The 15,448-nt window shown below is 40.8% G+C and overlaps 1 protein-coding gene across 1 annotated transcript in view; it reads right to left on the bottom strand.

Annotated features, from left to right (window-relative positions):
- crispld2 (cysteine-rich secretory protein LCCL domain containing 2) overlaps positions 1-14,947 on the bottom strand; it is a 47,935-nt gene extending 32,988 nt beyond the window's left edge. The window contains exons 1-7 of the mRNA XM_078544584.1: positions 14,732-14,947; positions 13,822-14,079; positions 12,434-12,552; positions 7,704-7,836; positions 5,792-5,907; positions 4,582-4,682; positions 1,080-1,238 (exon numbers count right to left, since the gene is read on the bottom strand). Of these exons, the coding sequence (XP_078400710.1) occupies positions 1,080-1,238; positions 4,582-4,682; positions 5,792-5,907; positions 7,704-7,836; positions 12,434-12,552; positions 13,822-14,046 (853 nt within the window). The 5' untranslated portion in view covers positions 14,047-14,079; positions 14,732-14,947. The remainder of the gene's footprint in view (positions 1-1,079; positions 1,239-4,581; positions 4,683-5,791; positions 5,908-7,703; positions 7,837-12,433; positions 12,553-13,821; positions 14,080-14,731) is intronic.
- Between the last annotated feature and the right edge of the window lie 501 nt (positions 14,948-15,448).

Genomic DNA, 15,448 nt, shown 5'->3' with positions numbered 1-15,448 from the left:
CCTGCTTTCTCCTCATATCCCTACAAATAGTTCCTTTCCATCCAGTTTCTCCCTATTTATTCTATCAAAACCCTTAATAAATTTGAGCACCGCTATTAAATCTCCCCTTAAACTTCTCTGTTCTAAGGAGAACAATCCCAGCTTCTCTAGTCTCTCCGCTTGGCTGAAGTCCCTCATCCCTTATATCATTTGGATAACTTTCCTCTACACACTCTGCAAGACTTTGACATCCTTCTGAAAGAATGCTATGCCCAGAATTAAACACAATACTTCAGCTGGAGCCTTACCAATGATTTATAAAGGCTTAGTATAATATCCTTGTTTTTGTACTCTCTGTCTCTACTTACAAATCCCAAGGATCATGTATGTTTTTTAACATACAAACTTTTCAATTTAAGCATGAACTGTTCTCATGATGGACACGTGATACAAAAGTACTGAGTACTGTTACACAATAATGGTTAGAAAGCATTAACTTGTGTCCATTACAATGAGAATGAGCAAATAATTCTGAATGTTTTGGAAGTGGTGAAGGGGGACATATGAGCAAGGGGGGACAGAATGAAGGACAAGAGAGGAAACACTAACCAGCAAAAAAAAGGTAGAAATATGAAACCAAAAGTAAATAAGCCTGGCATAGACAAAGGAGGGAAATTAACATTACCAGATGCAAATGAATAATTACTTTTGTGTTTCTGTACTAGCTATAAACATAAGGTCTGCCCAAGAGGCTACAAGATCCCTATCCCAAGGATCCTTGCGGCCATGTGCATAGAGTTTCCTAGCAGATCATTGGTTCTATGTACGCGGTTAAAGCCATCTCTCACTGACCTGACTGGAATCCCTTTTGTAATTAAATGAACTGCCCATACAGATGCTTTATTGCTACATTACTTTTAGCCCATTTTCAGCTTCTGAATCTTATTTGGAATTATGCATCCCAACAAAGACCAATCTTCACTCGTGCTCCTGAGACACTAGAGAGCTGTGCAAGACTTTTTTCAAAGCAGAACATAAAACTTCTGATGCTTTCAGTAGCATTTAAGTGAATGAGGCATAAAGCTCAAATGCATCCTTACTCATGTACTCCTTGCTGTTAGGTTCCTCCTTTGGTTGCGGTTGTGGTTGTGGTTTTGGTTGGTAATATGGCACTGTCCATGGGTTTAATGATTCTGTATTGATCTGGGGAGGTTCCACTTCATTGGTTTGTTCATGGTGTGGTCTTCTCATTGCATTGCCTGAGAACAAATGTTGAAATAAAGTTAAATAATGTTTTGCACGCATGGGACCAGAATTTGAATTCAGATGCGGTGAATCAAGATTTTTTTTACGGTTTATTTTCATGTGTTCCTTTGTCCAACCCATTCACTTCCACGCTCACATCAGCAGAAGGACGGCTCACTGTGTGAACTGTAGATACTCATGCACCTTGCACACTGATAATACACCTCACCTTAGAAAATAGAGGTCTACATTTTTGGAAAACATAAGAAATTGTCAATTTTTCTCCCCAAAGATTGGAAGGCCCATTTGCTGACACCAAAAGGCTACTTGCGAAATATGCACAAGACTCACCATATCTTTGTTAAATAGGTAGCTTAGCTTCAATGCTCTGTCACTGTCACACACACACACACACACACACACACACACACAAACACACACACACACTCACGATTAACTGCCTCAAGCTGCCCCCACTGCCATTATATGATAGGCAGTGGAGAGACAGCGGGAGTGTGAAGGCCATTCTTTTCACCAAAGTTGGTGAAAAGGTGGGAAAGGGGGTGTACATCATTTGGGGGGTGTCCTGTGCACATCATGTGCACTTCCCGCTAAGATTGTACCCCGACTTTGTGCCTGCCCGCCCAGCCTCCGAAACCTGCCTCCCACCCCCAATCCCTTGCCCCACTCTTGGGTGTCCAATCCCTCCCACCCAAAAAGCCAGGACTTACGATCGTCGTCAGTCTTCTCCATGGAGATGTTTGCCGTCTCAGCAGCACCCACTACCAAATTCTACTGGGACTGCAAGAGCTGCCGGCCAATCGGGGGGGGGGATTTAATTCCACTGAGGGGCAGAAGTCCCACTGTCAGCTTGTTAAGACTGCCGGCAGTGTAATATTGCTGTGGGGCAGCCCTTTTTACAAAAAAAAGGTCGACCAACTTTTCTTCTGGGGAGGCTGGCAAGCAATATACCCTCCCCTAAAATTCAGCACCAGGTTTCCCGGTGTAAGGTAATGTATGCATGGCCAGAATGAAACAATATCTAGCTCAATCTAACCTCATTTAGCTTTACATATCAAAAAGTAAAGGTGGTGTGTATGGAACTATCAACGTTAATCCAAATATATCAAGTTCATTGAAGTAAAAAAATCTTTCCATTGGATGCACAATCTAGTTTTAACAACTAAAATACTGCATCTGAATACATTAGCAAGTCTTTTGTTTGCATACTTTTGAGGTACTGAGATGTTTATTGGTCATAGTGGGTATCTGGGACAAGCATTAAACTAGGTTTGGTCATCACAAATAAACTGATGCATTAATGTATCACCAGAGTCCTTGAACAAATTTACATTGGATATAAAGATATACATTGGCCAGATTCCAGAAATCAGATAGATCCCTCTTTCTATCCCCACAGGCACTAAGAAAGCTTTTCCTCATTTCTCCTCGCCAATTATCTCCCCATCTCTCCTGAAGGCATTCATTTATCCCCAGGGGGAAGGTTCTATGATTGCTGGTTTCCCTCCAGCACCCACCGTCTCTGGGTGAAAGTCATGACACTGAGGCTGGAATTATCCTGTTTGCAGCTGAACATTAACAAGAGGGAGAAGAGGCCCCACTCTACAAGGCCCTCTATTTCCACAGCAGTCCTGATGGAAATAGAGGGTTGGTGGGGAGAAGGTATCTCCAGTTAGGTAACAGAGAAAGTAGACTGCAACACTCAAGTTTTCTCTTGTTCTTAGCCACAGTCACATCCACTTTTGGACAGGAGTACAGAGTACAAGCCTGGCCTGAGTGGAGTGGCAGAGGTCTATTCAAACCACAGCAGGCATTACATTGAATCTCAGTCCTGACCAAACTCACTTCCAGCAGTGGTCTTTGCACAGCAGGAATCTTAGCCACTTTCCCCTTTTATAAAAGACCATTTTAGTGGCCCTACTGATACATAAGGGTACATCAGACAACACAAGACAAAGGGCGGATTGGGACTTTTCTGGTCAGTACGGCTCTGACTGGTCTCAGCCATTGAGGTAACTCTAGGATCCTTTTGCTAATTCTTTGATTCGGTTATATTTTCTTGCATTTGCGTGTCACCTTATCTGTCCCCAGTAGAAATAAACTGGAGCCCAATAGCCTCTCAATTTTGCTCAGAAGGGTAATTTAATGTCAAGTCAACTGTTAAAAAAGTACCTGGCAGCTCAAAATGAAAGGTTCTGTTTAGAAAAAAGCAGCTATTCATCACAGAAGTGGATTATGCAAGCCAAAGTCAACTGGATTAAGAATTTTAAATTAGTCAACCGAAAATTATATTAATTTAGGTTGAGTAGGAAGACATTGAAATCTTTTACTTGTAACAAACAGAAAAATGAATTGGAAACCACATAATGTGATCTTAACTGCACCAGTTCTTTTTTTCTAATAGCCATATTTATGTTTGAACTGAGGCAAATTTTAAACTCATTTAGCAAACTAGACACTGTGTAGCCAATGTAAAAATGCTTGTGCTGCCTGTTCTAATGTTACAAAAAATGAACTTTTCTAAGAAACACAGTATTGCAATAAACTAATTGTTAGAATGTTCAATTTAATTAACTTTAAATTGACAATGGAAAGAAATAATTACAACTGATTACAGCTAATTATAATTCTGATTAATGCTACCTTTCATTTTTTCCTCCAGTCTTTTTTTTTTGCACAAGTGACATACAGAATATTCCATTCAAAGACTTCAAATTTTTGTCTAAATTTCCCTTGTTGGTGTGAAATGGGGTCCATCCTATTCTCCTTTGATTAAGCTTCCTTTTTATTATTCCTCTGCTCTGATCTCTCACTTTGATTCCTTCATATTGGTATGAAAGGGTCAGTTTTCAATCCCCAGATATAATTATAATTACACAAGCTTAATAAGCCAGTTGGCCGTTTCTCATTGTAACCTTTAGATATTTATTTTCATATTCCCATGAAGGCTTTAAGTCAATTGCAAGTTCCTCCGCTAAGGGACTTCACCTGTCTCCGTTACTCATATTTCAAATTCTTTGAACCCAAGCCTTTCCTTTCACCTTCTCACAGATGTGCTTGCTTCACATTTCACCTCACTCTATTCACCTGAAATGCACCCATTAACTGAGACCTTGTGTAATTGTTTGCAGCAGCAATGATCACTCAACTGCACTAACTCAGTGACCAAATTGTATTGGTGACACAAAATATTGGACGAAACATAAGTGAATACTCATCCACGTTCAAACAACCTGCGTTCCTTGTTAAAGAAATCTGTGGATTATTTTTGGATGTTAGAGTGCAAGTGTTGTTACTGATCCATTTTATTGGAAGCAGTACAATAGATTTATATACCTTTGTAGCAGAGATTGTTCTTGCAGCCTCCACCATAGCTGGGCGGACACTCTGAGCATGGCCGGCCATGCTTATAAGGAGCTTCTCCGATCCAATTCCCCCTGGTTAGTTAAAAACAGAAATTAATTCTGGTAAATCTAAATTCAGTTCAGAGGAAATAATTTAAAATAAAGTGTTCTCATGCAGCTGTGTTTCTTTGCTTCTTAAATGAAGGGATTAATAGTTAGCCAAATGTAGGTTCCAAATTTGTGTATAATCCTGAGCCAGAATGGTCACCATCAAGTAATATAGAGCAATCTGCACCATTTCATCATTGATAGTATAAATGTAAGGGCTACAGAAGGGAAGTTTGCTATTTCTGATCACTTTCAACCCTGTCAGAGAGGTTCAAGGTGGCAAGTGAGAGAAGGATCTCACAAGTTGCCTGCAAATCTGTTTGCTACACTTGCTCAAGCAAAAAAAAATTAGTCCATGTCTAAACAAAAAGCAAAGGTAGCTGCAACAAACTCAAAATAAATATTACCCCCAATGGTTTTCTTCCTTCTTCTCCCAAAGGCAGTGACTCATGCCGAGTTATAATTCCAGGCCAGAAGCCAGATGACCATTGATTGTGTCAGCAGAGACAAGGACAGCATTGACGGGTCATTCATCCATGAAAGCTATCACATCCAAGTCTAACCTGGCTCTTTCCCAATGTATACAAATGCAAATTTCCTAGCAATGTCACTGGACTGTTAAGGGATCCCTAACTGATTTCCAGCTCCCTAACATGGGGGTGCTGAAGCCAATGCTGGCACTCCCTCCACCAGTGTGAGTGTCCCTACACCACTTGGAATATGGCGGTTCAAGAAGACGGTTCACCACCACCTTCTCAAAGGCAATTAGGGATTTGCAACAAATGCTGGGCTTGCACATCCCAGGAATGAATAAAAGAAGTACATCACCATCAGAATTAAAATAAAGTGATGGGTTTACCCTCTCACATCTGTTTCTTTGACCAGGTAAATGAAGCATTGTGTAACTTGATATATGCACACTTCATGGAGAACAAATACAACTTAATTATTTGTTTAAATAAACATGTTATTTGCCAATTGTATTGTAAAAGAAACACAACTGTTAGACAGATCCAAGGATTCCATTTTATATCTCCACTTATCAACTAAATAACAATAAATCTAAATAAATGAGATGATGATCAATAACTTACTTTGGTGAATAATTGCATACTAAATAGACGGCATTCTCCCAAATTTCTCCCCATACATTCATTCTTTCACAGACATTAACAGCACAGCCAACTCTGTTCGTTGTTGCCCACACCAACTGAAAATAAACACAAAATGAATGTTAAACAAAGCATTGAGCTTTAAGAACATCTTGTGCACAGAACATGACTTACTGCTAACCAAGTGAAAATAAGCACTGGTAACTTTATTGTTTTGGTTTGAAAAAGGAAAGGCAACTTAGTTGGCTATCTTTACTCATTCATGACAAACATTTTATTTAACAGATTGCAAAATAATCAACAGTGTATAATCTCTAATAAGGGGTGATTAGAGGAGGAAATGGGATTGAGGGTTAGTGAGAGTGAAAGGTACATGCGCAGCTTTTAAAAAGGCAAAATACTGAATTATCCCTTGGTACAGGGCCAAACTGGAAGATAGCTGAATTGTTCATGATCGGATCTGTGAGTGAATGGTCTGCAGCTGTTGGCTGCAGATGTTCAGGACGGTGCATCGGTGAAACACTAAGGCAGATGATCTGGTGGGTAGCCCATTCTTAATTATGAAATGAACCAAGATACAGCCTACAGCAAGGCACAATAACCTTTACGAGACGTTTATGTCAATGTTTGTGGTTGGAACATCATGTCAGTGCTGTCCAAACCTCTTTTGTTCAAATTTAAGAACAAAGCCCTCAGGGCAAAATTAGTTTCCAGAAATCTGAAACCTGCAAAACATTTTTTCACCTCTGCCCAAAGAGAGGCTACAGGATTTCCAGGAAAAAATCATTTTAAGATTTAACACCCAGCCCTATAGGAGACTGCCTTTACTGCAAGTCACAGTAAACACCAAGCCCACATTCTTTGGCACAGTGACTGCTTCTAAAGGCTCGAGGCAGGATTCATCTTATCATGGGATACCGTGGCAATTAGGGTATCATTTACATTCTAATGGCAGTTGTTTATTCAGTTAAATTATTGGCACTCAAGTATTGGCATAAAGAAACCTTACTAACTACAGTGCAGTCCGGACACAGCACAAATCAAGGGGTTGTAAATTTATTTCTCTTACAAACTGGAGTGGACTGCTAGTGCCAGATGGACAGAATTTCGGTATCTTCTCCACACTGTCTGATGGCCTTGATTCCATTTTGTGCTGTGTTCCCTAAGCTGATAATACTTATTCCACATAGGGCTGCTTGTTCTTGCATACCTCTTTCTTTGCCACAACTATCTCAAATCAGTGATTGATATTTGTGTTATATACCTTTGTGCATGAAAAGGCTAGAGAATAATATACAATATATACATCAAGCACACTCATTCACCAGCATCTGTATGTTGATCAAACTTTAACATTAATAGAGAGCCCATTGGGCAGTCAATGTCCACAAACACTAGCATAGTTAAAAATAATACTTATGAGGCTCCCTGAGAACTTTAAAATCTTCATAACATCTATAGTTTATACTGCAACTAGCAAACCGAAGCAGTGCAAGACTGCCTCATCAACATGATCCCATGACAGGCAACTTCAAGTCCAAATTACACAACCACTTGTGTTGTTGAAGAATCAAAACTGTTTTGCTTTATAATTGCCCTATTAATCATTGCTTTGAATCTTTGTCACAAGCAGTTCCACACCTCTCCTGAAGTTGACTTTTCTTGCTCATTTATCCACTACAATGCAGATATAGTAACAAAGGTTAAAATGTAATCACTTCTAACTAAGGAACCATATGTTTGTCAGAAGTGATGTAATCCATAAATATTCCCAACCAGAATACACAAACATTTTGCTCTTCACAACAACCATTCAGCCATTATGTAAAACATCTGTTGTTTGCTTTGTGTATTTGTTTTGAAATGTAACCTAATTCTTGGGAATTCAACTTACTTGTGTGTAGTGGGTGCACATTGCACCAGAACATCTCTCAGGGCACCAAGGGTTGCACTCATGTGCGTATGGGTAGATGTAATCTTTCACTTCATCATACCATGCTTGCACATGGGAAGCTGGAGAACGATATCTGAAACAACAGATGCACTAATCTTTCACAGCCATTACTTGCAAGCCATATTATTGGTGAATCAGATTCATAAATACCTATTTAATCCCACACAAACATCTTAAAATTATAACATAACAACGTAAGAGGAGCAGGAATAGAAATAGCATCTGTGGAGAGGAGAAAAGAGTTAACGTTTCGAGTCTGGATGTTTCTTCTTCCGAGTCGTATGGACTCCAAACACTAATGCTGTTTTTTTTCTCTCCACAGATGCTGTTAGACCTGCTGAGTTTTTCCAGCGTTTTCTGTTTTTGTTTCAGATTTCTAGTATATGCGGTATTTTGCTTTTAACTTAGGAATAGGGATAGGCCATACATCCCCCTGAACCTGCTCCACCATTCAGTAGGACCATGGTTTATCTGACCTTGGCCTCAATCCACTTAACTGCCTGTTGCTCATTACCCCTGATGGCCCCTATAGTTCACAAATATGTCTATCATGGCTTTAAATATATTTGTTACAACAATGGAAAATTGTGATTGAGTGATGTCTATCTATAACTTCACCAGCTAACTAAAAGCATACTGAATTGTTTAAAGAGGACCTTTTTTTAAAAGACAAGAAATGACACTGACCAAAGATGGCTGCCACAAGTCACCTGATGATGGGAATTGTAAATTGACCACTTTTCTGGGAAGGTACTGAATGGATGCCCTGGCATGTTGCACAAGGAATTCCACATCTGAAGGTGTCAAGGTCCATTCCAAACAGGAACTAATGAAAAGAATGGGACGTGACATTTGCATCGTTATGAGTCTACCAGGACAAACGTTACCTGGAAGAGGGTCATCATAGTGGATAATGACTCCTTCAGAAGCTAATGACTGGAGCATTATATGTAGAGAACAAAAGCCAGATTCAGACACCAGATAAACAAACCCTTTCTGAAATAATTGTTGAAGAAGGAGGTCACATGACTCAAGTGACCATTTTGAAATCTCTTTAATACAGCCACTTAACTCAGAAGCAAGGGTAGTCTGGAGAAGCTGCTAATGGAGCAGTAAGGAATCTCTCTCCACTAAGTTAAGTAAAGCCCTATCCACCAACAGTCTAAAAATCCATCACAAGAGATAGTCAATTCCCATCGGAAAGAACCTCAGGAGAAAACGTCTCGATTTCTGTAAAAGACGGTTTACGGATTAAAAGGGAATTGTCTCCATCAAGTGCAGTTACATTGACTTCAATTCAACTCTGGGATTTTAACCAGGAAACCAGGAAAATCTCTGCAACAGTCAAGAACGCAAACTGTGACCTTCCATTTTCTTACCTTTTCAGCATTGACTTGTAATTTGGTCAGGAATGTAACTACCTCCAGTATAACTTGTAATTTTTTTACATGCTTGTGTGTGTGTGAATGTGAGTTGCAAAACGTTCAAGGAGCATAGGATTACCTTTTCAAATATTTTGCTATCTTGTAATGAGTGGATTTTTAACTCAATAAAAACCAACCCCTGTTGTTAAAAAATATCCAGAAAGCCTGAGAGACTTGCTTATTTGCAATCAGTGTATAAACAGTTAAACACCGACCTTGAGAAAATTCCTTCAACCTCCTAAATTCACAAACGAATCTGTTACAATCAGACTTGGGGTGGTAAATTAGGGGTGTCATTTTTACCCCTCCTCACGTGGTCCTAACAATTCAATGACTCAAGTTCGGCAGCTCTCAGGAGTAGAGAATCCCAAAGATTCACAACCCTCTGAGAGAAGAAATTCATCCTCATCTTCATTTAATTTGGTGTCATTATACATGGTGTCAGGATGGAGTATTCAAGTGAAGCAGGGTTGGGGAGCAGGGTTTAATTTAAACAGGGTGTGCGCAGACAAAATTCAATCCCCCTTTTAAAGCCTTAAATTCTGTCCTTAATTTTATACAAGAACATTTTTGATTTTATGTTATCGTTCAGTTAAGTAGCAAATCTTGCAGCAATTTGGGATGCAGGTCAGATGTGAAGAACTGAAAGGGAGAATTCATGCATCCATTCAAAAATAAGATTTTTAATATGTTATTAGTTGATCACATGTGGTGTTACAGACAAGGTGTCGGAGAATATGGTCACTTCCTTACCTGTCTCTGTTACTCCTCTTTTTTTCAATGTAATCGTTATTGCCCATTCTCCATTGCCATAAACTATCTATAGCAGTTTGATACCGAAGGCAGTAAAGAGTCAATCATGTTGGTGTAGGACTGGAGTTATTTACAGGCTGAAGCAGTTAAGGATGATAGGATTTTTTTCTAAAGGACTTTAACGAACCAGTTGGGCTTCTATGACTTATAGCAACACCAATATTTTAATAATTATATTAACATTCAAATTCTCAACTACTATAGTGGGATTTGAACTCATATTCTGTCAATTAGTTAATCCAGCAATTTAACCACCACACTACCAATACCCAGCCTTCTGCTCCTTTCTGTCTATTTCACTCAACTTTTCTTCTTCCACTTCTCTCACTCTAAATCTCTACTTCTTTCTGTTCTCTTTTGTTTCTTCTCTCTTTTCGGATGGTGAGCATGGTGAGTCAATCTGGACAACCAATATGGGCAAGCTACATGTGGGCTGGGGTTGGAGGGAAAGTGTGCTCCTCAGCTTCTCCTTTCAAATCCCCTTCACCAATCATTCATGCTTGCCTCTAACCTTGTGTTTCCATTTGTCTCCTCCACCTTCGCTGTTCCACTATCTCCTCCACTTCCTACCAACCATCACTCTCTCACTTCTTTGTCTTTGAACTTCACAATCTGCCTCATGTATACTTCCATCCCTCTTGCACCATTGCGATTCATCTCATCATTAATCATCCATCTAGTCCATTCCCACTCCAATCCCCAGGCAGATAGCCAAAAGTCAATCTGCCTCTCTCTCTGACTCATTGGTATTAATAGTTACAAACATTTTCTCACGAGAGTAAGCACTTTGTAACCATCTTTTCCAATGTCAAAAACATGCCCTAAAAGGGGACTGGCAACTATGACCTTCCATACATGATTATGCTTGGCAAAGTACTGCTGTGGTTTGCCATTGCCTCCTGCAGTATGGCTGACCAGGAAACTCTCACTGCCTGCCATCAGGCAGATTGGAAGGATTTGCAGGCTGATAATTAACCTATATGGCCACACTATGAACACAACTTCCATTGACCATCAAGTCATGGAGTGGGACTTGAACCCAGAGCTTTGGAACCAGAGGTGGGGACACTACCACCACACCACAAGACTTCCTTTCTGAGATTTATTGAACCCAAAACAAAAGCCACAACAGGTATATTGTCATTATTCTCTCACAACCACCATTCCCCATCCCCCCACCCTCATCCCACCTTTCAAAAAGAAATATCCAATATAAACGTTACCTCAACAAAATGTTGAAATTTATCCTCTGGCTTTTCAAAAGTGTTTGAAAAAAGGCAACAGACTAAACAGTGCTGGAAGTTGAGGGAAAATATGCCATTGATGTATCTAACAATGCAGTGCTGATCCATTCTGGGAAATGAGGCATACTGTGCATTATTAGATTGCAACAATTCAAATTCAGCTCACAGCATCAAATCTCTGGGCAAAAAATATCAAATCTATCCCTAAGCTTTCGGGAGAGCTTGAAGTTTTCAAATAAAAACTTGAACCACGGCACAAAAGAGATGGGTAATTTTACTGTGAAATACATATTTTTTAATTTATTTTTAAAAATCTTTATTTGGGCATTAAAATTTTTAATTACTGGGAAAGGGTGACAGGCAATTTATCAGTTGAAAATTATTCAGAAAACATTTTGAATAATTTGTAAGGCAAAGCCACCAACTGGTCAGATGATGCAGTTGCAGGGTGATTAATTCACATCGGCAAAAACTATCATGGATATAGAAACCTATAATGGTAAAAAGTTCACACAAAAGTGTGACAATGTGTAAGATTTTGTAGAAAATATGGGCAGTATAGGGCTTTTGAAAAGTTTTATTGTTACATGGCAAAAACATGTGGCAATTTGAGATGCAGTGTGGCGGAGTTGGTTGGAGCATCCGCAGTACATGAGGATGAGGAGCTGGGGGAGATTTAAAACTGAGATGCTACTATGCCACCACTGGTGGATGGGTTTAATTGCAGAATTACAAGATTACTTTTGTCATTTTCATTATAGACGCAGATGCAATAATGCATTATAGAAGAAACTAACAACACATTTTGATGGCACTAAGTGCATACTGACATAAGATGTTTAATATAATGTAGATCAGCTATTGGACCTTATTATTTTTCCAAACAAAGATTCTTTGGATCACTTAAAGAGGGTCAGAGAGGAATTTCTCTGACTTTACTTCCCCCGATTTAACCTGGGTTTTCATCTGTTTTTTGCTTCTCCCAGAAGATGATTTTGGGTGGGGTGGAGAGTGTAAATATTGTGATGCACAAGGTATACAATAGTGTTAGCCAGGCTGGATAGCATAGCCAAATGATCAGATCCCCTATTGCAAGATCCTGTACTTGTTTCAAATTGATCCACGCAAGCCATGTTATAACTGTGTTCTGAGACAAGTGTAATACAATGCGCCTGTGCAAGACTCTTACCTTCCCCAGTGCACGGCCAGGTTCTGACCTATTGACTTGAGCAAGTGGGAAGGCCCATGGTCCCAAACACATTGCTGGGCCCAGCTTTCAGCAGACCGCTCCAGTTCATTATCCCACTCCTACAAAACGACACACCACACATTGAATAATGACATGCAAGTAACAATTCATTGTGAGTCAAAGGTAGCAACTAGAGTTAAAACATTCCTTATAATAGCCCCATCACTAAGTTTTATTACAGAATCCTACATTTACTGTTCATTCATTCCCACACCATTTCAGTTTAGTGCAGTGATAATGATTGAGAACATCTGAATAAAAAGATGAAAACACAGAGTGATGAAGTTACTAATTTAGATTCCTAGACCCCCTCTGAAGTTCCCTTTAACAATCTCTTTATATTGTTTTAGTTCCGTGTCGAATTTACTTTAAAGCCCAGTTATAAGAATTTTAGGAATACATTTTGCTGGTAGGGTAAAGGATAAATAAGAGGGGTTGGTTGTATTGACCGAGTATTTAATATTAAAATGTTTAGGTTTTCTCAGTTGACAATTCTGAAAAGAATGCCATTACTTATACAAATACTTATCAACTCTTTTCCCTGCCCTTTTATTCATTGTCTAATCCTAGTTTCTTCACATGGGCTATAATGTTGCTTTACCAGTGCCCACAGTCCACTAGAAACAATCACAATGGGAAAATAAGTCTTCAACAAAATGGAAATCATGAGCAAACATTGAAAAGGTGTTATAAAAAGGGATTTAATTGACTTCTTTTGCAGAAGCCAACAAAAAATGGTTTCTTCACACTTTCCCCAGGTTTATTCTACTAGGTTTGCATCACGAGAAGGCTTCTCTGCCATTCTAGACAAATCAAACACAAGGAAGCCATGCTTCCATCATTATACGCAGAGAGGAGGAAGTCATGCTCCCCCTGAAAGTGGAGCTTCAGGGACAGCACAAGTGGGGCTGTGCAGTCCAGGCCTGGTTCAGCAATGGATGCGCTGTCGCACAGGGCAGTGCACAGGTGCCCCCTGGCTTCTTCTGGTAAATTGAAAAACCAAAAAGGGCATTTCAAGTAGTAATGTTGTTCTTCACACAATATACAATGACAGCTATCCTGCCCTAGGCGATTGTCTCATTCACACTCACATACAAAGTGCTCTGAACTTTCAAGAAAGCCTGAAAATGAAAAAAAAATGATACCAGAAAAGGGCAGAACGAACAGAAAGCAGAGTAAAACTTCTCATTTACTCACAGCAGTTGTATCTAAGGCGTTTTCTGTTTTGAGTTATTAAGCTGAGAGTTCCCCACCCTCCCGTCTCTGGGACACTAACATGACCATCAACAGGGTATCCAGAGATGGAGAGACCAATGGCATCTACTCACCATATACTCCATATTCGAGCATGAAGGGTAGACCTCTCCCCTCAGGTGGTTGTGAAGTTGCAAAATCTCGTCCTTGTCGATCTGGGGGATGGCCCTCTTGCTCCTGGAGTGGAAATATTCAACCAAACTTTCGAAATGCGAGGCGTTGCGCAAGAACCAGCAGCGCGACTCTTGCGCCAGGGCCAACACTGCGGCGAGCAGGAACCAGGAGCGGAAAGGGCTCATGTCTGAGAGGTGATCGATCTGGATGGGGACGACCTGGAATGAAGATGAAAGGAGGTCAGACTCAGCTGCTGGTTCACAGGACTGGACCACATGGGTCACATTGAGTGCTAGCTGGGCCAACAACTCTTTGTAAGGACTGGTGTTGGAATCTAGCTCGGCATCAGCTTGGTGAAGGGCTTTGTTCAGTGCAGGACAAACTGGAAACCCTTCCTTGTATCGGACGCTTCGACACTGAGGCTCGACACTCCAGCTTGCTGACCTGGATCAGAAAGAAGGGGGCATTGCTCTCATGTCAATAAATCAAAGCTAAATTTCGGCGACTAGATGAAAGATTATTTTATGTGCTTTCTACTCTCCTCTTGACTATTACCCTGTATGATTCCCACCGATTGGATCCCCACCTCCTCCGAATCGAGAGAAGGGTCTCCGACTGAGGCTGAATGGGTTGGAGGGGGGGGTTGTCCCCTGAGCTGAGTCGACCCCTGATCGGGGAACACGGCGGATTTTCCAAACTTCCCCCTTACGCCTTCAGCGTCCCAGATGTTTCAGTGAAACAAACAAAGCCCAGGCTCCAGGTGTTGAGGGGGGGGGGAGGGGGGGGAGAGAAAAAAAACAAGTTTGATGAGTTTATGCAAGTCAGAGATTTTGCAATCAGTCAGTCAATCCCCTGCCTCCTTTTACTCACTTTGCACCAAGTCCAAGTGCGGGACAGATGAGAGAGAGAGAGAGAAGGAAAGTCTCAGTCTCCTGCAGCGCCTGAATTTGGCTCCAAATGCTTCACTTTAAGACAGAAAGCTCCGCAGTTAAAGAGCAATTTTAACCGGCCACTTGCTTTTTTATTTAAGGTCGATTTCCCAGCTGGAGTAGGGATCCCGGATTGATAGCGGGTCTCTCCGTCTCTGCAGAAATCGATTGCTGAATTTATATATCTGCGCTGGGAGCTGGAGAGGGTGGGGGGGGATACAGAGCAAGCTGGTCATATCCTGTGAAGTGATGTTGTTGGCTCGGGACTGGGGCTGTGACGCTGGAGAGAGAGAGAGAGAGAGAGAAGTGACGAATTCATGGACCCCGATGGAGATCGAGCCTCCTAATAACAACTGGCAGCATCTTTGCTCTTGAGTTTAAGCTTTGTGTGTGTGAGAGAGAGAGAGAGAGATTCATTGAACTCACAAGTTTTACTGATGCTGCTAACAAGTCTGCAAAAATCGAGCCTTTCGGCTTTCCCTGTCGGGGTAATGCACCCCCCTCCCCAAAAAAAAACAAATCCATCCCAGTGAGTTTGAGTGATTCTGATGTGAAGAGGGAGGTTGCTCAGCAGCAGCCTCTCTGGACTGTCCACACGGCGCAATCGCCACCGCAGAAACACACTTTCAACCCGTTTAATTTGAAAAGGGTGGGTGGG

Source organism: Cetorhinus maximus, chromosome 6, assembly GCF_964194155.1.
Source record: "Cetorhinus maximus chromosome 6, sCetMax3.hap1.1, whole genome shotgun sequence".
NCBI lineage: Eukaryota > Metazoa > Chordata > Chondrichthyes > Lamniformes > Cetorhinidae > Cetorhinus > Cetorhinus maximus.
This window is presented reverse-complemented; position numbering and strand designations above follow the sequence as displayed.